At 44.4% G+C, this 26,865-nt stretch overlaps 1 protein-coding gene across 1 annotated transcript in view; it reads right to left on the reverse strand.

The window, feature by feature from the left end:
- The window catches only part of LOC143284952 (protocadherin Fat 4-like), a 76,374-nt gene that overhangs the window by 17,107 nt on the left and 32,402 nt on the right, over positions 1-26,865 (reverse strand). The window contains exons 27-49 of the mRNA XM_076592113.1: positions 26,374-26,629; positions 25,454-25,630; positions 24,861-24,977; positions 24,375-24,483; positions 23,713-23,981; positions 22,793-22,969; positions 22,202-22,318; positions 21,716-21,824; positions 21,054-21,322; positions 20,252-20,428; positions 18,924-19,055; positions 18,029-18,134; positions 16,911-17,155; positions 15,337-15,451; positions 14,502-14,685; positions 11,894-12,011; positions 10,274-10,453; positions 9,510-9,674; positions 7,584-7,732; positions 4,485-4,677; positions 3,843-4,041; positions 1,556-1,970; positions 132-414 (exon numbers count right to left, since the gene is read on the reverse strand). Of these exons, the coding sequence (XP_076448228.1) occupies positions 132-414; positions 1,556-1,970; positions 3,843-4,041; positions 4,485-4,677; positions 7,584-7,732; positions 9,510-9,674; positions 10,274-10,453; positions 11,894-12,011; positions 14,502-14,685; positions 15,337-15,451; positions 16,911-17,155; positions 18,029-18,134; positions 18,924-19,055; positions 20,252-20,428; positions 21,054-21,322; positions 21,716-21,824; positions 22,202-22,318; positions 22,793-22,969; positions 23,713-23,981; positions 24,375-24,483; positions 24,861-24,977; positions 25,454-25,630; positions 26,374-26,629 (4,261 nt within the window). The remainder of the gene's footprint in view (positions 1-131; positions 415-1,555; positions 1,971-3,842; positions 4,042-4,484; positions 4,678-7,583; positions 7,733-9,509; positions 9,675-10,273; positions 10,454-11,893; positions 12,012-14,501; positions 14,686-15,336; positions 15,452-16,910; positions 17,156-18,028; positions 18,135-18,923; positions 19,056-20,251; positions 20,429-21,053; positions 21,323-21,715; positions 21,825-22,201; positions 22,319-22,792; positions 22,970-23,712; positions 23,982-24,374; positions 24,484-24,860; positions 24,978-25,453; positions 25,631-26,373; positions 26,630-26,865) is intronic.

The following is a 26,865-nucleotide window of genomic DNA, read 5'->3' on the forward strand; positions in this document are numbered from 1 at the left end:
AAAGTTGGGGCGGGGAAGATGGAGGGAGGGAGGGGAGGTTGCGGAATGTGAGGCGGAGGGTGAAGGACGGTGGTAGGGAGGGGGGGGGGAGTCGGGGGTGGTGGGAGGGAGGGAGCGGGGAAACGACTCACCTGAACAACACCACTCTCCTCAGCGACGCTAAACTGAGCCATCCCATCACCGCCCACGGCGACGTAACTCAGCCTGGCGTTCTCGCCGGCGTCGGCGTCAGTGGCGATGATGGCGGTGACCACGGTGTTGACGCTGGCGTCCTCAAACACGGGCTCCCAGGGCCTGACCGGGGCGGTGATGACGGGGGCGTTGTCGTTGACGTCGTCGACAATGACGGTGATGGTGGCGGTGCCGGTCAGCGCGGGCCGGCCCGTGTCCACCGCCCTGACTTGTAGAACGTAGCTGCCACGGGATTGGGATCCGGTGGGTGATGGTGAAAGATGAGGAGGAAGAAGAATGATGATGTTGATGATGATAGGAAGAAAAGAAAGAATGACCAGAAGCGGAAAGAGAAAGAGAAGAAGAAGAAGAATGGTGATGATGATGATGATGATGATGATATGAAGAAAAAGAATAAGAAGAAGCGGAAAGAAGAAGAAGAAGAATGATGATGATGATAAGGATGATGATATCAAGAAGAGAAAGATTGAAAAGACGCGTTCAGAAGAAGAAGAAGAATGATGATGATGATGATGATGATGATGATGATAAAAAGAAAAGAAAGAATGTGAAGGAGAAGAAGGAGGAGGAGGAGGAGGAGGAGGAGGAGGAGGAGGAGGAGGAGGAGAAGAAGAAGAAGAAGAAGAATGATGATATGAAGAAAAGAAAGAATGAGAAGAAGCGGAAGGAAGAAGTAGCAGCAGTAGTAGGAAGAGGAGGAGGAGGAAGAGGAGGAAAGGAAATGAAACAGAATAAATGAAACCAACAAATACAATCACATATGATAGAATGAAAGACATGTTGATAAGAAAAACGTTGACTGATTAAACATTAGACGGGCTGCCATAGTTTTTTGTACAGCAACATGTTACTTAACAATAGGAATGCTTCTGAACTGCAGCAGACAGCTAACAATGGAACGTGTTTGTGTTGCATCACTGAACTGATTTCAAAACAGACATGGCTCTGTACCGCTCGACATGCATCTGTGATTCGTTCTTCCTGTTTGTGTGGAAATGCCAATAAGAATAAAGAAATGAGAAAATAAGCAGTAGATGAATGAATTAATAAATCGGTTTGAACAATACTAAATCAACAAATAAATTTATAAATAAACAAATGAATAAATGAAATTAAACTTGAAAAAAAAGAAGAAAATAAGCTAAAATAAAGAACGAAAGAAAAACAAAGAAAACCAAAACGAAGAATAAAACTCATACCGCTACGTTCTTTAGTTGTAGCTGATTTTTCCTTATCACTTGCCTGAAGGGAAATTTCTGTACACTACTATCTGTTTCAGAGAAGAAAGGGATCACCTGATTGATGGATTGAACGTGAGCAATCAACGGAAGAGAGAGGACTACAGTTTGAAGCACCAAATCACCTGCTGTTAGTCTCCCGGTCCAGCGGTCTCTTCGTCACCACCTGTCCGGACTCCGTCACCCTGAAGTGGGAATGGTACAGCCGGTAGTTCAACCTGTTGTTCCGCGGCTGTGCGTCACCGTCCTCCGCCGCCACGCTCGTGACAACCGTGCCCACGTTGACGTCCTCGCTCACCGAGACGACGAACTCCGCGGGCGTGAAGACCGGCGCGTGGTCGTTGGCGTCCATGACGACGATGGCGACAAGGACGGTGGAGGAGAGAGAAGGGGTTCCGCGGTCGGCCGCACGAACGAGGAGGGAGTAGTCGCGGCGAGTCTCGCGGTCCAGCGGGCCCGAGGTGGTGACGTTGCCGGTGTCGGGGTCGACGGTGAAGAGGGACATACCGTTGCCGCCCACCGCCGTGTAAGTGATGGTGCCTGTGGTGGTGGTGGTGGTGGTGGTAGTGGTGGTAGTGGTGGTGGTGGTGGTGGTGTTCGTGGTGGTGGTGGTGGTGGTAGTGGTGGTGGTGGTGGTGGTGGTGGTATTGGTGGTGGTGGTGGTGGTGGTAGTGATGGTGGTGGGGTCAGTGGGGTCACCAAGGGAAAAAGAAAAGAGAGAACAGGAAATGAGAACTGATGAAAGAAAAGGTCTTAAAAGAGGTTGGTAGTTATCAAAAGAAAAAAAAAGAGAGACAAATACAGGCCATAATTTGTCATGATAATAATAATAAAATATATACATGTGTACACTAGCCCTACAAACCATCCCACCAAATACACACATACATACATACACACACACACACACACGCGCGCGCGCGCGCGCACACACTTTATCATCAGGGATCAAATTTCAATGTTCAACCTGATCAGCGTACATTTCGAACTTTGCATCCTCTGGACAGTTTTCACTCATACACCTCCCCATCCCAACCCATTTCATTGACACTCACAGGCTCCCAAACCAGTTTCAAATCAATTCAAAATACCACATTGTCCGCTTCAAGTAATTAGAACACAAACCTTTCTTTCGGCTCAGTCAAATTCTCACCACAAATACAATAGCGAAATGAAAACAAATGAACGAATTATCGGTTCACGCCTCCTTACTCACCATTCAGGCATCAATCAACATGATAAAAGAAAACACTCAGGTAAGAAAAAAACCCATAAATGTAAGAAAATACAATATTTCAAGAGGTAAGTGAAATGAAAAATAAAGTGAAAAGCCAAACATCCCTTCATAGATTGCTGTGTACATTTCAATCATCATGTAAAAGGAAGAAATAACATTCAGTAAAACAATATGACAATATTAGACACAAATAAAAGAAAAAGAACAGTTGGCACGCCCTTCCCTAAACAGACAACAATAATCATGTAAAAAGATGGGGTCAGCTCGATACTCCCTCGTGTCGACACTCCCCCGTGTCGATACTCCCCTGGCCCGATAGTACCGACACGGGGGAGTACCGACACGGGGGAGTATCGACACGGGGGAGTATCGACACGGGGGAGTACCGACATGGGGGAGTATCGACACGGGGGAGTATCGACACCGGGGAGTACCGACACGGGGAACACGGGGGAGTATCGACACGGGGGAGTACCGACACGGGGGAGTACCGACACGGGGGAGTATCGACACGGGGGAGTATCGACACGGGGGAGTACCGACACGGGGGAGTACCGACACGGGGGAGTATCGACACGGGGGGAGTGCCGACACGGGAGAGTACCGACACGGGGGAGTATCGACACGGGGGGAGTGCCGACACGGGGGAGTACCGACACGGGGGAGTATCGACACGGGGGAGTATCGACACGGGAGGAGTATCGACACGGGAGGAGTATCGACACGGGGGAGTACCGACACGGGAGAGTACCGACACGGGGGAGTATCGACACGGGGGGAGTATCGACACGGGGGAGTACCGACACGGGGGAGTATCGACACGGGGGAGTATCGACACGGGGGAGTATCGACACAAGGAAGTATCGACACCGGGGAGTATCGACACGGGAGAGTACCGACACGGGAGAGTACCGACACGGGGGAGTATCGACACGGGGGGAGTGCCGACACGGGGGAGTACCGACACGGGGGACACGGGGAGTACCGACACGGGGGAGTACCGACACGGGGGAGTACCGACACGGGGGACACGGGGAGTACCGACACGGGGGGAGTATCGACACGGGGGAGTACCGACACGGGGGAGTACCGACACGGGGGGAGTACCGACACGGGGGAGTACCGACACGGGGGAGTATCGACACACTCCCTGAAAAGAAAACGTGTAAACAAACCGTTTTGTCCGCTGTCCCGGTCCGTGGCGACGACGCTGACGACAGCCTTCCCAGTGACGGCGTTCTCTCTCACCCACACCCTGTACCTGTTCCTCTGGAAGACAGGCGTCTCGTCGTTGAGGTCGGCCAGTTGCACGTGCAGCCACATCGTGTCTGTCAGGTCGGCGTCGTCCCTGGCTTCTATCGTCAGGTTGTAGGACTGTTCATTTCCCCCGGAAGTATAACACACACACACGCGCACACACACACACACACACACACACACAGAGAAAAGACATTAGATTAAAAGACACAGACACAGACACATACGCACGCATAAACTTCTTCTTCTCCTCCTCCTACTACTACTTTTGGTCTTACCTTGTTGTTCTCATTCTCCTCTTCTTCTTCATCGTCGTAGTAGTAGTGGCAGTAGTAGTAGTTGCAGAAGTAGTAGTTGCAGAAGTAGCAGCAGCAGCATTAGCAGCAGCAGCAGCAGCAGCATCAGCAGTATCAGCAGTAGTACTAGCAGCAGCAGCAGCAGCAGCAGCAGCAGCAGCAGCAGCAGCAGCAGCATCAGTAGTAGTAGTAGTAGTAGTAGTAGTAGTAGTAGTAGCAGTCGTGACCACCTCCATCATTCAGTCTCTCTGACAACCAACCTACCTGAGGAAGACTATCGAAGTCCAGCGGGTTCCACACAATGATCTTGCCGCTGACGGGGAAACAGAAAAAGTCGTTGTTGTCGTTGCCGCTGATGATGCTGTACCTCACCTTGGAACCGGCACCTTCGTCCAGGTCGGTGGCATTGGCGTCGAAGATGGTGGTGCCAACTGGGGTGTTCTCTGAGATGGTGGTGCTGTGGATGCGAGGATAATGCAATAAAAATAATAATGATAATGAAAATGATAATGATCATCACCATCAGCATCACCATCCCCATCATCATCAATGTAAAAACAAAGATACTACATAACGAAGGTGCCAAAACTAAACGAGTGAAGTTGTGAGGGGCGAGGGGGCGGTGTGTGTGTGTGTGTGTGTGTGTGTGTGTGTGTGTGTGTAGTGGGGGGGGGGGGGGGCTAGGGGGATGGGGGGGGGGGGGGGGGGGGGGGGGGGGATGAATGCACTGAATGTGCCAGAACGTAAAGAACGAAGCCAGAGAGAACATGCTACGGAAGTGCTTGAACCAGAAGTACAAAATGAGAGGCGGGAAATAATGGAAATATAGCCACCAGAACAGATACCGGGGTGTGCAAAATGGTATGTCTGAACCAAACGAATAGGGTAAGAGAAAGGTGTATGTCTGAACCCAAAGAACAGGATAAGAGAAAGGTGTATGTCTGAACCCAAAGAATAGGATAAGAGAAAGGTGTATGTCTGAACCCAAAGAACAGGATAAGAGAAAGGTGTATGTCTGAACCCAAAGAACAGGATAAGAGGAAGGTGTATGTCTGAACCCAAAGAACAGGAGAAGAGGAAGGTGTATGTCTGAACCCAAAGAACAGGAGAAGAGGAAGGTGTATGTCTGAACCCAAAGAACAGGAGAAGAGGAAGGTGTATGTCTGAACCCAAAGAACAGGAGAAGAGGAAGGTGTATGTCTGAACCCAAAGAACAGGAGAAGAGGAAGGTGTATGTCTGAACCCAAAGAACAGGAGAAGAGGAAGGTGTATGTCTGAACCCAAAGAACAGGAGAAGAGGAAGGTGTATGTCTGAACCCAAAGAACAGGATAAGAGGAAGGTGTATGTCTGAACCCAAAGAACAGGATAAGAGGAAGGTGTATGTCTGAACCCAAAGAACAGGATAAGAGGAAGGTGTATGTCTGAACCCAAAGAACAGGATAAGAGGAAGGTGTGTGTCTGAACCCAAAGAACAGGATAAGAGGAAGGTGTATGTCTGAAGATCTTGAACCAAACGAGCCAGTGAGAGGTGAGGTATGTTACGGAAACGTCAGAACCAACAGAATGATGGCCGCCGTTCTTTCTCTGTCTCTGGACCTTGCATTTGGAATGAACTTCCTCTTTCGTTTCGTCAGGTCTTTCAAGTCTGGCCTTAAAACCCACCTCTTCCCAAGATAGCCTCTCTCCCTGCCTCCTCTTGTCTTCAGTTTCTCCAGTTTTAGAGTTATGAATGTGTGTGAATGACTGGTGTGAAACCGCTTTGATTTGTCTCTGCACAAGATTCAGCACTATATAAATATTATTATTATTATTAACGATGGGAGAAGATAGTATATAAACGGTAGTACCCAAACCAAAAGAACAGGAAGACAGAAGGGTTAAACATACCGGACTATATGAAACAGAAAGGGCGATGTGAGAGAGAGGCACTTGATGGGGATGCCAGAAAGAAAAGAATGAGGTGAGAAAGGAAGAATGGACAGAACAGCCAGAGATGAACGTGATGGAAAGGCAAAGACAACATGGACATTTGGAGTCGGTGGGGGGTAATGTTGTCAAAGCGCTAGAACCGAGCAAGAATCCAACAAAAGAAAGAGAGACTGTAGGCAGCCAACATAAGCACCAGAACCAAAAGAGCGAGGCGAGGTAGAAGATAGGTCCAAGTGACATATGTGCTAAACAAAACTATAACAAAAACCGATCTAAAAGCATCGATGACGCTACAAGGTTTAGCCCACAGAGAGAGAAGTGTCACGATAACAGCACAGGTGACAGACAGCAGTGTGTCAAAATAGCACACGTGGCAAAGTGTATGTGCCAAACACCACACACGACAAATGGCATGTGCCAAATTTGCGCATGTGACAAAGAGTATGTGCCAGAACACATGACAAACAGCAAATGGTAATTATATTTCCAATTCAGGCCACACTGATCTCATTTGGCCAACGTTCAGCAGTCAACAGGTTAATTCTTAGGTCACTCTTTCCCCCCGCACCCTACCCCTTTCACGCTCCTGTAATTAGCTTCTCACCTGTAATTGGGTTCTTACCTGTAACTGGTTTCTCACCTGTGACTGGGTCCTCACTTGTAATAGGTTTCTCACCTGTAATAGAGTTCTTACTTGTAACAGGTTTTCTCACTTGCAACTGTGTTCTCACCTGTAAATGGGCTCTCACCTGTAAATGGGCTCTCACCTGTAAATGGACTCTCACCTGTAACTGGGTTCTCACCTGTAAATGGACTCTCACCTGTAACTGGGTTCTCACCTATAAATGGACTCTCACCTGTAACTGGGTTCTCACCTGTAAATGGACTCTCACCTGTAACTGGGTTCTCACCTGTAAATGGGTTCTCACCTGTAACTGGGTTCTCATCTGTACATGGACTCTCACCTGTAACTGGGTTCTCACCTGTACACGGACTCTCATCTGTACATGGACTCTCACCTGTAACTGGGTTCTCACCTGTACACGGACTCTCACCTGTAACTGGGTTCTCACCTGTACATGGACTCTCATCTGTAAATGGACTCTCATCTGTACATGGACTCTCACCTGTAACTGGGTTCTCACCTGTACACGGACTCTCACCTGTAACTGGGTTCTCACCTGTACATGGACTCTCACCTGTGACTGGGTTCTCATCTGGAAATTGACTCTCACCTGTAACTGGGTTCTCACCTGTACATGGACTCTCACCTGTAACTGGGTTCTCACCTGTACACGGACTCTCACCTGTAACTGGGTTCTCACCTGTACATGGACTCTCATCTGTACATCGACTCTCACCTGTAAATGGGTTCTCACCTGTACATGGACTCTCACCTGTGACTGGGTTCTCACCTGTAACTGGGTTCTCACCTGTAATTGGGCAGGGTCAGCACTGGCGGGTGGTCAGCCACACCCAGGATGGTGACCTGCACGTGGCAGGTGGAGGACAGGGAAGGAGTGCCCCTGTCACTGACGGTGAGGGTCAGGTAGTAGAAGGTTCGAGTCTCGTGGTCCACCTCCTGTCACGGAAAGACAGAGGTTCTCCTGTACCTTGTGGATACTAGCTGCAGGATACAAGGATACTTTATCATGTCTGAATGATAAATTGTTGATGCGTTTGCTGATGAAAGAAAAAAGGGCAACAAATAAAACAGCGTAGGCGTTACATTTACAATCCAACACATTAAGTTCGGACATGCTTGTTACGATATGTGTGTGTGTGTGTGTGTGTGTGTGTGTGTGTGTGTGTGTGTGTGTGAGTGCGTGTGTGCGTGTGTGTGTGTATGCATGTATGTCTGTGTGTGTGTTGTGTGTGTGTGCGTGCGTGCGTGCGTGTGTGTACACTGGTAATTCTGTGTAAGTCTATTCACCCTCGATGATATCAGACTCCATAAAAAAAGACAGGAAATACTAAAGATGTGGGTGGGAGGCTCAGGGAGATCAGGAGGTGGGAGTGGGGTGGGAACAGGGTGTGGGTGAGAGGACAGTAATAGCAATTTGCCACATAGTCTAACGATGGGTAGTGCGCGCGCGCGCGCGTGTGTGTGTATGAGCGCGTGCGCGTGTGTGTGCGTGTATGAATTTCTAATGAAATTTTCGCATGATTCTTGTTTTCAGCTTTCGATTGTTACTGCTTCTTGCTGTTGATGTTTTTACCATGTTGCTTTTGGATTCCATGTTTTGGTGCTGCCGTTCACATCGATTTTTCTGCCACCCTATTTTTGCTTTTGTCCTGGCTGTTCTGACGTGCTGGTCCTGCTGTAGATGCTGCTGTTGACACGCTCTTTCATTCACTGCTTTCTTTTTTGTGCCATGTTTCTTTTCTTCCTTCAATTCCCTGCCCCTGCCCACAATCCGTTCTTTCATCTCTCACACTGAACAGTCCAACAGTCTAAAACGAGTATTATAGCTGGGTTAGCACGCAAGTCTACACCGTTGTAGTCAACGATGTATACCTCTGACGTCTCTCTGTCTCTCTCTCTTGGTCTGTGTGTCTGTTTGTCTGTCTGTCTACCTCTTCCCCCTTTTCCAATCTGGGATAAGGATTGAACATTTTTTGCACTCCATTATGGCATTTCACCTTTTCCTCATATATTCATAATTATATTGGGTTGGAGAGACAAACGAAGGGGTTGGTTTTCTTTCGGTTTCAACCGTCATTATAGGTGCTGTTTGTTTGTTGTTGTTGTTTTTTTGGGGGAGGGGGGGGCGGTAATAACTACAATTTTCCCATTCACCCACTAACTGACCGTTATTATTTGAACCGTTGTTGTTGTTTTTTTTGGGGGGGAGGGGGAGGGGGGGCGGCGGTAATAACTACAATTTTCCCATTCACCCACTAACTGACCGTTATTATTTGAACCGTTGTTGTTGTTTTTTTTTGGGGGGAGGGGGAGGGGGGGGGGGCGGTAATAACTACAATTTTCCCATTCACCCACTAACTGACCGTTATTATTTGAACCGTTGTTGTTGTTTTTTTTTGGGGGGAGGGGGGGGGGGAGGGGGGGGGGGCGGTAATAACTACAATTTTCCCATTCACCCACTAACTGACCGTTATTATTTGAACCGTTGTTGTTGTTTTTTTTTTGGGGGAGGGGGAGGGGGGGGGGCGGTAATAACTACAATTTTCCCATTCACCCACTAACTGACCGTTATTATTTGAACCGTTGTTGTTGTTTTTTTTGGGGGGGAGGGGGGGGGGGAGGGGGGGGGGGGCGGTAATAACTACAATTTTCCCATTCACCCACTAACTGACCGTTATTATTTGAACCGTTGTTGTTGTTGTGTGTCACGTACCTTCAGCAACACCAGGTCCAACCCGCTGGTCCCAAATACCCGGCTGCTGTCACCACCCGTGACGGAAAGGATGGGCGAGGCGTTGAGGGAACCAGCTTCGTCATCATCTGTCACTGTCACTGTCACTACTGTCACTCCCGCCGTGGATGGCTCCATGATTCTCGTCTGAAAAAATACCAAAAACAACCCATCCACAATAATTGTGGTGCTGCTCATTTAAAAAAAAAAAAATTGAAGAAGAAACCCATCCACACACACACACACACACACACCCATCCAAAGACACACACACATGCACATACACATCCAAACACATCCACACACACACACACACACACACACACACTCAAACACTCACACACACATGCACATTCACATCCAAACACAGACACAGACACACACACAGACACAGACACACACAGACCACACACACACATGCGCACACACACACATGCGCACACACACACACACAGAGTCACATCCCCCATACACATACACACAAATATATGCTTACATTCCTGCAAAACATATTCCTCGGTTTACAATTCTGAGACCGAAAAACTGAAATGGTGATAACTAAAGAGAAAGAATGAAAAAAAAAAAAAGAAATCAAAGAGAGAGAGAGCGAGCGAGCGAGAGATAGAGAGAGAGAGGCAGGAAAGGTAGAGCTAGAGAGAGAGCGAGGGAGAGAGAGGGAAACAGAGAGAGGTGGAGAGTGTGGAGAATGAGGGAGAGAGAGAGAGAGGGCAGAAACTCCAACACACCTGATAGTCGACAGGACTGCACAGGGGTACGTTGTCGTTGACGTCAGTGAGGGTAACGGTGACCGTGACGTCAGTGGTCCTTTCTGACGGCGCACCGGGTATGTCGTCATTCGCTCTCACCGTCAGAGTGTGCGTGCCGTCCCCTAGCTCTCTGTCCAGCCCTGCCGCTGTCGTCGTTATCTACCAATAACAATAACAACAATGACGGCAATAGTAATCATGATGATGATGATGATGAAGATGATGATCATCATCATCATCACTATCATTATCATTATTATTATCATTCTTCTTCTTCTTATTATTAGTTGTAGTCATTATCGTCACGTTGTTCTATTCAGTAACAACAATGATAACCATAACAGTAATATTTGTAGCAATGTCGCTGACGATGGTGTAGATGATCATGAATATAACGACGAAAGAAATGGACAACCCTCTTCCGAAATTACGACAAGTAGTTTGGAAATGTTTGATACCCGTGCTATACCTGTGCAAAAAACAAAACAAAACGAAACAACAAAAAACAAACAAAAAACAACAACACAAATATGCCCGTTAATCATATCAATGAATGAATGCAGGATAGCTGTTAACTGTACAATTGGGTAACTTACGCCACGGTATCGTTTAAAACAATGCCACAGATTACAACGCAACACTATCCACCACAACAAAACACAACACGGAAACCAGCCAAACGTCACTCAAACTCCCTGCGACACAACATAGCACAGCAGAGCACAGCATCGCTGTACAACATAAAAACCCACCACAGCAGAGCACAGCATCGCTGTACAACATAAAAACCCACCACAGCAGAGCACAGCATCGCAGTACAACATAAAAACCCACCACAGCAGAGCACAGCATCGCAGTACAACATAAAAACCCACCACAGCAGAGCACAGCATCGCAGTACAACACAGCAGAGCACAGCATCGCAGTACAACATAAAAACCCACCACCACAGCAGAGCACAGCATCGCAGTACAACATAAAAACCCACCACCACAGCAGAGCACAGCATCGCAGTACAACATAAAAACCCACCACCACAGCAGAGCACAGCATCGCAGTACAACATAAAAACCCACCACAGCAGAGCACAGCATCGCAGTACAACATAAAAACCCACCACCACAGCAGAGCACAGCAATCCAAGAAAACAGGATGCCAGACAAAACTTTTTTTCCCCAAAAACACTTCAACCCAGTTCGATAAGACGCACGATGCTCCAACTTCACCCACACAACACAGTTCGATAAGACGCACGATGCTCCAACTTCACCCACACAACACAGTTCGATAAGACGCACGATGCTCCAACTTCACCCACACGACACAGTTCGATAAGACGCACGATGCTCCAACTTCACCCACACAACACAGTTCGATAAGACGCACGATGCTCCAACTTCACCCACACAACACAGTTCGATAAGACGCACGATGCTCCAACTTCACCCACACAACACAGTTCGATAAGACGCACGATGCTCCAACTTCACCCACACAACACACAACGCAGTTCACCCCGCCACACACAGCAACACACAACGCAGTTCACCCCGCCACACACAGCAACACATCAAAGAAAGTATTCTGTGTCAGACTTACCTCGCCAGTCCGTGGATTGATTGTGAAGGCTCCAAAATCATCCCCGTCCACAATCCTGTAACGGATGGTGCCATGGCGAGCTCCCTGGTCACCATCTGTGGCTGTCAGTGTCGTGACGCTGTCGGTAACCACACGAACGACTCGTCATATAAAGACAAAACACCATGACCGGGTGTCGACACTTTGTAATGAATCATGAAACCCAACAATTAACGAATGCTGCATGTAGAGGCCTGTCACAACTCATGACAATCTCGTGTGGAGTGTTTTGTGCATTACCTTCCCCATTTACCCTCTCCCATTCGAGCATTCGTTCAGTGTGTGTTAGATCCCGGTTGTGCGTTTTTTACGTGCAATCGGGGAGTCTCGTTTGTGTGCTTGTGTCACTGCTGAGCAGAGTTTAAAGTCTCTGTCTGTCAGTGACACTTCTCTAGGCTTTGCGCCCGCGGCCTTTTTGGAAGAAGGTCGTGCCTGTTTCGAGTCTGGCTGGCACCCTCTTTTGGGAATTGCTTTTCCTCCGGGTGGCCATGTTTGTTTATCTATGTTCTGTGTGCTCCAACTACGAGGTTTGCAGCATTCCATTGCCTGTGCTTTCCCCTCTTCAGCCTGTGTTGGCCAGACAGCCTTGGTGCTCTGGATGTCTGCTGTCTTCCTGCTGCCCTCTTCTCATCACCGTCATTTGTGCTCTAGTTTCGTCTTCATCAGTTTTCAGTTTTCACCGTCGAAGTCGTCGTTTTCCTCTTGTGCAGTGCTTCAGTTTGTGTTCATCAAACGTCTTAAGTTCACTGGTAGCATTCTACGGACTGTTTGCCGCTGGATGGCCGTGTCTTAAAGCTCTGTGTTTTGTGGGTTTTTTTTTTTTTTGCGTGTGTTATTTATCTATTCTGTCATCATTTAAGTTTATCATTTCTTGCTGGGATTGTACTTGTTTTATTAGTCAAGTTCTGTGTGTGATGGAATAAATGTATGTGAACCCTGAATTATTTTAGTCTGTGTTTGTGTTGTCTGGGTGTTAGTGCTGGGCTGGGTGGGGGTTTCTAGTCTGCTGTCTTATAGAGCGTGACAAGGCCACTTGGGGATCCTGGAAGCAAGTCTCCCCCAATTCGTCCCCTCACACACACACACACACACACACACACACACACACATGCACACACGCATATATATATATATAATTTTTTTTTTATATATACACCCCACACACACACACACACGCAGCTATGACTAGTCATACTAAGATGAAAAGCTTGATTACACTACAAACTAGTAATATAGACATCATCTATTGTTCGGTGGTCGTTCTGTTCCCATTAAACTCACGACATCATCAGCTAACAGTGCGGCGCAACAAAACGCAGCAATTACAACAATACGGTATAATGCATCATCGTAAACACGCACCTCGACAGAACATAATACCCAACAAAACTTGCGCTGAGAGAAAAACGCAGCCTTGTCCGTAGGTTGTAGTTGTAAAACTGTAAATCGCTCGACTATCTTTTTCCCATGGAAGAGAGTTGGAACCTACAAAAACTATAATACATTGTTCATATGTATAAGAAAGATTATTCCACGAAACAAACTTTTTTTCACAGACAAAGGAACCATACTTAGTGAGTACAATGCTACTTGTTTCTTTTTCAGAAAGTCCATTAACCCAGCCCATTTTAATGGGCAAGTAAAAGGTTGAGTAATGATCTAGTTATCTACGTAACTAAGTTATGGACCAAAGAGCGCAAGCCTTAATGGTTCGATAGTAATGATACTGAAAATAATACTAATAATGTCAACAACAAAAAAATAATAATGATGATGATAATAAAACATCACCACCACCACCACCAACAACAACAAACAATAATGATAATAATTCTGTCGACACAGCACCCAATCAAATAAATTTGCTGCACAACATCCATCAAAAAGCAGGCTGGTCCAACTGTGTGAGCGGTCATTACAAACTATTGCAAGGCAATGGTCAACAGCCTGGTTGGCAATCTAACAAGCGAGCACTCTGTTTTTCCCTCCACACCTTTGGTCCCTTAGTGTGGATGATGGTTGGGGCAGCACAGACAACCTGTCAACCACGGGTCCCTCAGTGTGGATGATGGTTGGGGCAGCACAGACAACCTGTCAACCACGGGTCCCTTAGTGTGGATGATGGTTGGGGCAGCACAGACAACCTGTCAACCACGGGTCCCTCAGTGTGGATGATGGTTGGAGCAGCACAGACAACCTGTCAACCACGGGTCCCTTAGTGTGGATGATGGTTGGGGCAGCACAGACAACCTGTCAACCACGGGTCCCTTAGTGTGGATGATGGTTGGGGCAGCACAGACAACCTGTCAACCACGGGTCCCTTAGTGTGGATGATGGTTGGGGCAGCACAGACAACCTGTCAACCACCTTCCTCCATCCTTCCCTGTGTTCTGCTTCCCTAAGGGCTTGCCCAAACAGTCGAGGCAGCAGCTGTCTCCTTTGGCCACAGTCGGACACGACTGACTATCCTATATATCTAATGGCCTCACTCAGCCTCAGACCTGTTCATTCTGGGATGTCTGTCTTCTCCAGAAACTAATGAAATTCACTAACCAGCTGAGCAACCAACCTTGTTCCTTCCAGTGCACCTTCGGACACAGAAGCGCTGTATGAAGACAGAGAGAACACGGGGTCAAACTCATTGACTGGCAGCACGTTCACTGTCAGGGTCACCGTTGAGGTTAACTTCCGGGTCATGGAATCGGCGACCTCCACGGTAAAGGTGTATCTTGACACCGTCTCGTAATCCATGTCTGTACAACGTGCAAGAGAATTTGAAAACAATCTTCAATATTTTATTCATATAACACACACACACACACACACACACACACACACACACACACACACACACACAAACAAAATCAACAACACAATTCCATGCACTGAAAACTCCAGGTCACAAACTTCACCATATACTGTAAAAGAGAATGAATAAATGGATAAATCTTTGTTTTCCAATGGTGGAGATATTAGCACAGTGACCTACCGACAGAGAAGATGAAACTAGACTCGTTAGATACACAACACCAGAAAAGTGACCACATAAAAAAAACAACCTGCAACTCCAGGCCATAGACTTTGTAGTGCAATCGAGAAACAAACAAAAAGACAAAAAACGCGCACCTTCACCGCTACACACTCTGCAAGGTATATATGGTCATTCACCCCCGAAAACGGAGTATGGCTGCCTACATGGCGAGGTAAAAACGGTCATACACGGGAGTTGCAGCCCACGGACGCAGAAGAAGAAGATATGGTCATTCACACACAAAAAATGAGCTGGTAACAGAACATTACACACACACACACACACACACACACACACACACACACACACAAACACACACAAATGTCCTTTTCACTTGTCTCGATTCTGAGCTCCGTACACATTCATATCTTACCTTGTAAGGTGGTCACCGCGCCGTCGCTGCTGATGGCGAATTCTGGCACAGGAGGCTGTATGGCATATGTCAGCGTGTTGCCTGTGTCATCATCACTGCAGGAGAGAGTGACCACCTGAACAAAGACACAGACGTTACATAACGATGTGCTATTGCGTGGTATCGTGTTGTGCTGCATTGCATTGTCGCTGTGTTGCGTTGTACAGCACTGCATTACACTGCAATGGATTGGAAAGAAATGTCGCATACACGGGGAAACGTTATCCACCTTGTGCTCCCAAACAAGAATTCATTACCAAGTGCTTTCTTCATCCTAGGTTATGTCGTAATTTCTGTTGACTGATGTCTTCAAATTCGAGAAAAATTTTACTTTCGACGGATATTTGTGAATATTGTCAAATGTCCGTTTGAAAGATTGTGACATTGATTGTGACATGATTGTGACATGATTGTGACATTGATTGTGACATGATTGTGACATGATTGTGACATGATTGTGACATGATTGTGTTGATATTTTGATTCACTATCATGATTTCCGTCAAATGGGCGAAAGGTTCGATTTGAAGTTTCCCCAGAAAGGTTCTGAAAGCGTATTGCTCTAGTTATTATGTTTGTGCGAACCTACATTTATGTTTTTCAATGTACCTTTTTGCCACCTGCATCACTGCCACCACAATAGATACAATACAATACATCTTTATTAATTCGACTAAGATTTATTCGTGCATTCAAATGCTCGTTCCTCACAGCACACAGCCTCTCAACATTACACACCGTCACCATCATCATCAGTCCTCACCCTCTCACTACAATCCTCATCTCTCTGTCTGTCATTTCTACATACATGTATGTACTTACCCAACACTCGGCTTATATCACAGATTGACATAAGTTTACATTTGGGCCAACAGCAAAGTGAGAGCTGTATTATCAATGGTTTCTCCAGTCAATGGGAAACCATTTACAGCTTAGTCTTTTGTGAAGGACTATGACTCTCAAACTAGAAGGCAAAATTGCACTGGCTCTTAATGCTGCAGCCTTGTGGGCTAGTTGGCCTTTGGGAACCATCCCAACGCCGACTGTCCTAAAACCCTCACGGCCGAGAGAGTGGGGATGTACTTGGGCAAGACACTCTCCACTATAATCAAATTCTAGCCCAAATAGTCGGAACAGCAGTTGCCTCCTCTGCTGTTCTGATGGTCATAGTCGGACACGACTGACTATCATATATATGTACTTACACTGCCCCCTTTTCTCAAGGTGCAGTATCATTAGAGTTGTGCATGCGTGTGAATGATTGGTGCAACAGCGCTTTAATTTGTCTCTGCACAAGATTCGGCGCTATATAATAATAATGATAATAATAATAATAATAGTAATAATAATAATAATAATTATTATTATCTTTGTTCATTTTTTGTTTTTCTCTGTAAAGAAAAAAGACAAATGAATGTGATTGCTTACCACCTAGTACATGTGAAGTGAATAAAAACAAGTTAAAAAGAGACAGACAGATCTCAGTCTCCACAAACCAGCATTTCCCACCGCCCTCCCCCCCCTTCCCTTTTCACCTGTTGACGTGCCGGCCCCTCCTCCACACTGACCACCACGGCGTAAGAGGGGCAGGCAGGTGCGTTCTCGTTGACGTTGGCGATGTGAACGGTGAGGGAGTAGTTGGCAGAGCGTGCAGGGTGGCCGCTGTCCCGAGCCTCAATCAGCAGGACGTACGTAGCGTTGGTCTCGTGGTCCAGGGTTCTGACCGTCTTCACTTCGCCCAGAACCGGGTCGATGGTGAACGCGTTGTCTGTGTTGCCGTCTGGTGGAGTGGAGATACAACATACAGGACAATGGGAAGCGTCAGTTCACGTCGGTTGTTTCTTTTGTTACCAGACAGCCTTCGTATTGACCAAAGCATTCAGAAAGATACAGAAAAAAACATCTGAATTACTCTGAAACTACAAACGCTCAAAAAGCCAGAAAAAAACAAGAGTTTTGCCAGGTCCATTTATACTTAACCCTTTCACCGCCAGTCAATGTAGAGTACAAAATTCCCTTGTGGTATGAACACAGAAAAGACAGTGGCTAAGAATAGCTCTGGATTTCCCCTGCGATGTATAGAAAATATGGCTTATCCTACCACCGAACATTAAGAGCAGTAGGTTCATAGATAACAGACCAATGAATTGTCACCTTTCATTGACATGGGTCCTCTACCACGCCTGTGCATACATGCGAGCTTGTCGGTGAAAGGGTTAAAGTAATAAGAATGGGTTAAAGGAATAAACAAACAAATAAATGAATGGTCTTTCATTCATGTTGTTAGAGGTCTAGGTCCAGTTTATATATGAATATATATAATACTAATTTTTGAATGCCGCTTATATTATATATATATATATATATATATATATATATATATATATATCATTATCGTCTTCCAGATTTTTACTCTAGTCCAAACAACAGGAGTCTTGAAAGGATCAACCGATGCTGCTTAAAATAACATAGTTGATTGCGATATCTGATTTTCCAAGCACAATATGGACAAGACCTTATGGAAATATAATTATCAGCGTTTTAAAACACAACCATAATGAAACGTGAACATAGATCAGGAGCAAAACGCGAACGGTACGACATATCACTGCCTAAAGTTAAACAGTTTTCAAACAAACGATAACACTCCCACCTATGATAGCGTAGGTGACAGGCTGAGGATGTCCATTTTCTGTATCGGCGTCCGTGACAGGTAAAGTGGCCACCTTCGTTCCAATTGGTGCTGTCTCATCAATCGTCTGCAAGTCATTATCATCATCATCATCGTAGTCGACTTCATCATCATCAATGTCATCAGTTGCACCACTAACATTTCATTGTGATCAACATCATAAGTCACCTTGTCATAATCTTCGTTTTAGTTATTACCATCGCCTTTTCGCCGTTTTAACTTAGTATTCTGGTCGTCGTAATCACTGACGTCATCGCCATCGCTGACCTTAAAAGCATTATTGAAGTGTTTGTTCAGCGTTGTCCTCTTCTGTGTGGTTCTGAGTTGTTATTAGTGTAGTGTCATTGTCTTACCAGCAGCGCCATAGGCATTGTCTCACCCTCATTGCTATAACTACATATGTCTCATCACAATCACAGCCACTGTCCTGTCATCAGAATTATAGACATCGTCTTTCAATCACTATCATACTTCCATTCTTCTCTTAAGCGTAGAAGCCATTCTCTTTTCATCAGCAACATTATCTTCTTGTCAACATTGCATCGAAGCCATTCTCTTTTCATCAGCAACATTATCTTCTTGTCAACATTTTGCAACATTTCTGTAATTGAATTTGCATCCCAACTAAATCCACAGTCATCTACTTTACAGCCATTTTATTCTCACGTTATCGCGAGCCGTATGACTTTTAGGTTGGCCTGATGGGACAAGATATGTATTAGATGATATTCAACTGTTTTAGTTTCACTAACTCATGCCACACAAGTTGATAGATAAAACAAACATTACACGGGCGACATCAACTGCACAACGGAGAAAACCACCACCACAATGCTGGCACTGCACTGTAACTCACAGGGGAGGAAGACGGCGAGGGAGAACCGAAGACTGGGTCGTGGTCGTTGCTGTCGCTGATGATGGTGACAGTGACAGTGGCAGTGGCAGTGGCAGTGCGGACTTGATCCTCTGGCCTGCCTTCGTCCGACACCTGAAGGAAAATGGCGGGGTTTGGTTTGGCTGCAGTGCCTGCGCTGTAGTGGATGAGGTGAAGTGTGTGGCAGTCTGGCAATTGTTTTTTTAAGTGGCTGTGGTGCTTGCAGAGCAATACCTTCATCAAATGCCCGGAACAAAATTGCCATACGTGTCTGTTGTGCCTGCGATGCTTTGATTCTGTTTGATGCAATGACGCAGTTTGGACTTATTATGTGTGGCAGTTTTGTGAAAGTGTTTGTGGAATGGTGGTGATACTTTCCGTGTACTAACCAAAGCGTCACTCAGAAGCTTGCGAGAAAAAGACCACATCTCGTCTGTTTTCATTAAAGAGTTACTTGTACTTACGCATTCTTTAGAAAGGATTTCTACTGCCGAAATATCGAGCAAAGTTTAAAAGATATGTGCATTCAGACACACAGAAAATCATGTGAAGAAAGTACTAAATGTCTGTTATATAAGAGCATCAAACTTAACTTTATTTTCAAGAAAAATATCTCTCACAACTTCAAGATACGTACACATATCTTTTAATAAAGTTTAATTGCGATAATTTTAAATTCCAATCGAAACAGGAAGAAGAGAAGGCGAAAACAGAGATAACAGATTTTGCAATGAGTGTAATATGGGAATTCTTGGGGATCAAATTTCAGTTTGCTTTTGACTGTCCTAAAAATATCGTAATTCGAAATAGACGGATACCACGTACATATCAACCCTATTTGTCAATGTTTGCTTTATGCGATTTATTTCGCGCTGGGAAGAAAACTCAGCTTAACTTAAGAAAATTCATGAAACTTGGGAAGGGAGTGCAACTTTTCGTAACATCTGGAAATTACTTTACCATATGTTGAAGTGTGATTTGTTTTGTTGCAAATGATGACGATGATGATTATCATTATTAGTGTGCGTGCGCGCGCGCGCGCGTTTGTGTGTGTGTGTGTGTGTGTGTGTGTGTGTGTGTGTGTGTGTGTGTGTGTGTGTGTGTGTGTGTGTGTGCCTTTTGCTTGTTTCGGTTGACATTGTTGGACTGAAGCTATGATTCGGTATGTATTCATTGCTATTGTATCATCCACACCCTTTGAGGGGCAAATGTATTAAATTTCTTTAAATCTTTAAGACACAAGCGCGCACAAGTAAACACACACACACACACACACGCACACACACACACACACACACACACACACACACCTGTACAGTGAGGAGATAATAGTACGGGTCGTTTTCGGGATGGTCCACAACAATGGCCGAATTTTGTTCCAGATATCCTGCTGTGACGTTGCTGAAGCGGAATTTGTTCTCTGGGTCTCCGGACAAAATGTCGTATTGTAAGTCGGCATCTGGAGAATCCGCATCCGTCGCTAACAACTGCAGCACATTTTTTTTATACATTTACCTGAAAATCTAGTCTAGTCTAGCCACACCAAAAAACAAAAACAAAAACAAAAAAAGAAGAAAAAAAACCCCATTAAATCAAAACAAACAACAACAACAGCAACAACAACTGTCAATCATGCAATTAAGTTTTGCAATTGTGCTCTCCTAAGTGTTCTACTTTTCAGAATTACGACAGATATGTCAAAGTTTCCCTGTCGTCATCACACTTCCTGGCTTCGATAATCGTAACAATCGGGCGAAATTTACATGGCGATCACACAGGACAATTCCAGTTCTTTGGCCTAAAATCATGATCGCCGGATCAGACGCGTTCTCCCGAATGCTCTGAACATTTCGATTATAACGTCGTCATTTCCATTCCACAGTGTGCATACTGCTAAAATCACTGACTGTCCTATCTTGTTCGAACATCTGTTCGCATATCTTCGGGGCGAATATCACGAAAATTGTACGTAAATTTCAACATGCAATATGTTCTTTTTCCATTTATATGATATGTGATAAAACGTCAAATCAAACACAACAAAACCTCTCCTTTGGGGAAGATTACATGTGCAAGCAGTGCTTTGAGATACACAATGGTATTCGTAACTACCTGAAATCCTGACCAGCTGGTACTTAAGGCGTCTGCCTCCTGGATGCTGACGGTGTATGAGGTACTGTCGAAGGTAGGAGTGTTGTCATTACTGTTGCCAACATTCACAGTCAATGTCAGAGTCTGTGATTGCTGAGGTGACCCACTATCTTGTGCTGTCACCACAAGCGTGTATGACGGCACATCTTCATAATCTAGCGAGGTTGCAGTCTTCAACTCTCCTGTAGCTGGATCCAGCTGGAAGACCGCTGACGAGCTGTCCCCATTCACTGGAAGTGATTACAGTACGCTGTGATATCAAGCATTACAGTGTTAAGAAACATTACTGTCTAATTATCATACTATGCAGCATGTTACAACAGTGTACACCACAGCACATCACACAAGGTAATAGAACACAGCTGAAGTATCAAACTCATCAACATATGCTGGTTGATTTTCAGACACAAAAATCACAAAGTTATTTGCAGGCTATAAACGTTTCAGTCCCTCAAGTTAAGTAATACTCAGAACATGTTTGAAATGGACACAAAGGGTCGAAATGTTAAACAGTCTCCTCCGTTAAACTGTAATGACAAGAATGTAATATACACGACATTATGCATAAGAAAATGGAATGAATGTTACCTAAAACGAACCATTAACATTTTATTTCATTTTACCTGATGTTAGAGAGTAGGTGACACTTTGGGGGCTTCCGTCTTCTCGATCACTATCTATGGCAGAAAATGTGGTCACTAATGCCCCAGGTGATGCTGTCTCATCGATCGTCTGCACATCATTTATCAACAGTATCATTTTAACGTTGTCTCGACCACCATCACCTCTTGATTGTTAGCATTATCATCAATCATTGACGTTGTTAGTTTTCTCATTATCAGTCGTTTGTTTCCTCCCGACAGTAGCCATTTTCTGACTGTCATTATCATGATCAGTGATTGTTATTATCAGAATGGTCAAGAATATTACCATTGCTAACATCATCATTATCATTTCCAGTGAACTATGTTTCACTGCCCCACAGTAAAATTATCCTTTAGTACGTAAATCCTTAGTATCTTCCTTTTGTCTTTGCTCAAATATATCTCTTTCCTTTCCTTTTACATTCTGATAATATTAAGAATAAGGTAAGTTGTCAGTATACTTACAACTGGGGACGACAGGTCTGGAGAAATGAATTGAGGGCTGTGGTCGTTGCTGTTACCAATAATGCTGACTGTGACTGTTGCAGTTCCTGCAATTTCTGGATTGCCCGGTTCTGCTGCCTGAAAAAAAGAGTACTTACTTGCCTATTCCCCACTGTTGACAGTGTGCTGTGGGAGAATAGAACAACAAGAATTGGTTTTGGTCGGGAGAAGGGACTGTAGTGGTTGTACTTTATTTCTTCCAGGGGATGCTTTGGTACATAACTTCGTAAACGGAATGGCCACTCTGAATCTGTACTGAAGTGATGAAGAGCAAATTAGGATATTTGCAGAAGAGTCTGTCTCCATATCAGCTTTCTATCAGACAGACACATAGAAACAATAAGGCAGATGCTCAATAATAATAATTATTTACATAGACACATACGCACATACACATGCTTTATACACACACACACAAGCACGCACACATACACACAATAACACACACACACACACACACACACACAACCACACACACACACACACACAAACACACACAACCACAGACACAAACACACACACACGCACACACAGACACACACACACACACACCTTTACAACCAAGATATAGGAGTAAGGGTCCAGTGAAGGATGATCCACATCAATGGCTGAATTCAGTTCCAAAAGTCCATCTTGCGTGCTGTTGAAGCGAAATTTCTCTCCCGTGTTGCCAGACACAATCTGGTAATCTAAGGACGTACCTGGCGTATCTGCATCTGTTGCTGACAACTGCAGCACATTTCATACAACTCAAAATGAGTCTTCAGAAAACGACACCACATAATGCTTAATGATCATTCTTTTATCACTCTTCATTATCAGCTCGCCTTTTTCATCGTTGCTCCCAACATTTTCAGATGTTACCTTCATGTTTAGGAGTTATGAAGGTTCTATGGAACACACTGGGTTCGCCTTTCAGAACGCCCGTTGACGTGGACAACAGAAAATAAACACATACTGACAGAAGCAAAATAATATATTGTCTTTCTAAATATCTGTATCTCATTACCTGTTTCTCTCTATCTATATGTCTAGTGATCAATTCTTCCATCCGTCTATCCGTCTCTCTATTTGACTGTCTAGCTGTCTGTGTAAATCTCTCTTTCTTTTTCTTGCAAGGAAGACTTATGTCTCTGAAAAAAATATGACTGAGCTCACTGGTCATCAGAAGCAATTGCACATATTTTTCACAAAGGATAGGTAAGCACAATAGCATGTAGCTTTCAAATAAAATTCCAGTGTACTAAACTCATCACTATTGTTGGATTAATTTCAGATATACCAGAAAATCCGATTAGAGCACTTGCGTCAAATACATAGAGTGAGACAGTGCTTTAATCTTCTTCAAAATATGACTCTGTTACTATCATCGTCATCACTGCTTTTTATAATGTTAAGAATTCCTCCATCATCTCTGACATCACCACCACCACCACCATCATTATTTTTAGTTTAATCATCATCAGCATCACCTGAAATCCTGACCAGCTGGTACTTAAGGCGTCTGCCTCCTGGATGCTGACGGTGTATGAGGTACTGTCGAAGGTAGGAGTGTTGTCATTACTGTTGCCAACATTCACAGTCAATGTCAGAGTCTGTGATTGCTGAGGTGACCCACTATCTTGTGCTGTCACCACAAGCGTGTATGACGGCACATCTTCATAATCTAGCGAGGTTGCAGTCTTCAACTCTCCTGTAGCTGGATCCAGCTGGAAGACCGCTGACGAGCTGTCCCCATTCACTGGAAGTGATTACAGTACGCTGTGATATCAAGCATTACAGTGTTAAGAAACATTACTGTCTAATTATCTTACTATGCAGCATGTTACAACAGTGTACATCACAGCACATCACACAAGGTAATAGAACACAGCTGAAGTATCAAACTCATCAACATATGCTGGTTGATTTTCACACACAAAAATCACAAAGTTATTTGCAGGCTATAAACGTTTCAGTCCCTCAAGTTAAGTAATACTCAGAACATGTTTGAAATGGACACAAAGGGTCGAAATGTTAAACAGTCTCCTCCGTTAAACTGTAATGACAAGAATGTAATATACACGACATTATGCATAAGAAAATGGAATGAATGTTACCTAAAACGAACCATTAACATTTTATTTCATTTTACCTGATGTTAGAGAGTAGGTGACACTTTGGGGGCTTCCGTCTTCTCGATCACTATCTATGGCAGAAAATGTGGTCACTAATGCCCCAGGTGATGCTGTCTCATCGATCGTCTGCACATCATTTATCAACAGTATCATTTTAACGTTGTCTCGACCACCATCACCTCTTGATTGTTAGCATTATCATCAATCATTGACGTTGTTAGTTTTCTCATTATCAGTCGTTTGTTTCCTCCCGACAGTAGCCATTTTCTGACTGTCATTATCATGATCAGTGATTGTTATTATCAGAATGGTCAAGAATATCACCATTGCTAACATCATCATTATCATTTCCAGTGAACTATGTTTCACTGCCTCACAGTAAAATTATCCTTTAGTACGTAAATCCTTAGTATCTTCCTTTTGTCTTTGCTCAAATATATCTCTTTCCTTTCCTTTTACATTCTGATAATATTAAGAATAAGGTAAGTTGTCAGTATACTTACAACTGGGGACGACAGGTCTGGAGAAATGAATTGAGGGCTGTGGTCGTTGCTGTTACCAATAATGCTGACTGTGACTGTTGCAGTTCCTGCAATTTCTGGATTGCCCGGTTCTGCTGCCTGAAAAAAAGAGTACTTACTTGCCTATTCCCCACTGTTGACAGTGTGCTGTGGGAGAATAGAACAACAAGAATTGGTTTTGGTCGGGAGAAGGGACTGTAGTGGTTGTACTTTATTTCTTCCAGGGGATTCTTTGGTACATAACTTCGTAAACGGAATGGCCACTCTGAATCTGTACTGAAGTGATGAAGAGCAAATTAGGATATTTGCAGAAGAGTCTGTCTCCATATCAGCTTTCTATCAGACAGACACATAGAAACAATAAGGCAGATGCTCAATAATAATAATTATTTACATAGACACATACGCACATACACATGCTTTATACACACACACACAAGCACGCACACATACACACAATAACACACACACACACACACACACACACACAACCACACACACACACACACACACAAACACACAACCACAGACACAAACACACACACACGCACACACAGACACACACACACACACACCTTTACAACCAAGATATAGGAGTAAGGGTCCAGTGAAGGATGATCCACATCAATGGCTGAATTCAGTTCCAAAAGTCCATCTTGCGTGCTGTTGAAGCGAAATTTCTCTCCCGTGTTGCCAGACACAATCTGGTAATCTAAGGACGTACCTGGCGTATCTGCATCTGTTGCTGACAACTGCAGCACATTTCATACAACTCAAAATGAGTCTTCAGAAAACGACACCACATAATGCTTAATGATCATTCTTTTATCACTCTTCATTATCAGCTCGCCTTTTTCATCGTTGCTCCCAACATTTTCAGATGTTACATTCATGTTTAGGAGTTATGAAGGTTCTATGGAACACACTGGGTTCGCCTTTCAGAACGCCCGTTGACGTGGACAACAGAAAATAAACACATACTGACAGAAGCAAAATAATATATTGTCTTTCTAAATATCTGTATCTCATTACCTGTTTCTCTCTATCTATATGTCTAGCGATCAATTCTTCCATCCGTCTATCCGTCTCTCTATTTGACTGTCTAGCTGTCTGTGTAAATCTCTCTTTCTTTTTCTTGCAAGGAAGACTTATGTCTCTGAAAAAAATATGACTGAGCTCACTGGTCATCAGAAGCAATTGCACATATTTTTCACAAAGGATAGGTAAGCACAATAGCATGTAGCTTTCAAATAAAATTCCAGTGTACTAAACTCATCACTATTGTTGGATTAATTTCAGATATACCAGAAAATCCGATTAGAGCACTTGCGTCAAATACATAGAGTGAGACAGTGCTTTAATCTTCTTCAAAATATGACTCTGTTACTATCATCGTCATCACTGCTTTTTATAATGTTAAGAATTCCTCCATCATCTCTGACATCACCACCACCACCACCATCATTATTTTTAGTTTAATCATCATCAGCATCACCTGAAATCCTGACCAGCTGGTACTTAAGGCGTCTGCCTCCTGGATGCTGACGGTGTATGAGGTACTGTCGAAGGTAGGAGTGTTGTCATTACTGTTGCCAACATTCACAGTCAATGTCAGAGTCTGTGATTGCTGAGGTGACCCACTATCTTGTGCTGTCACCACAAGCGTGTATGACGGCACATCTTCATAATCTAGCGAGGTTGCAGTCTTCAACTCTCCTGTAGCTGGATCCAGCTGGAAGACCGCTGACGAGCTGTCCTTCAGTCATCTGTTACGCTTTGAGTATGACACATTTAATCAAAGCTCTGAGGACCAATACTTAGAATACTAAATAATTCCTTTAAATTCTCACTTTAGATTTCTTTTTGATTAGTTCTCATCACTCGTCCCTTTAGAATCCCGTTTGTAGACTAATAACACTGAGAAAAATTTTTTCTAAAAAATTAATATTCATTATAGAACAATATTTCATCAGATGCCTCTTATTTT

The sequence above is a fragment of the Babylonia areolata genome, chromosome 8, assembly GCF_041734735.1.
Source record: "Babylonia areolata isolate BAREFJ2019XMU chromosome 8, ASM4173473v1, whole genome shotgun sequence".
Taxonomy (NCBI): Eukaryota; Metazoa; Mollusca; class Gastropoda; order Neogastropoda; family Buccinidae; genus Babylonia; species Babylonia areolata.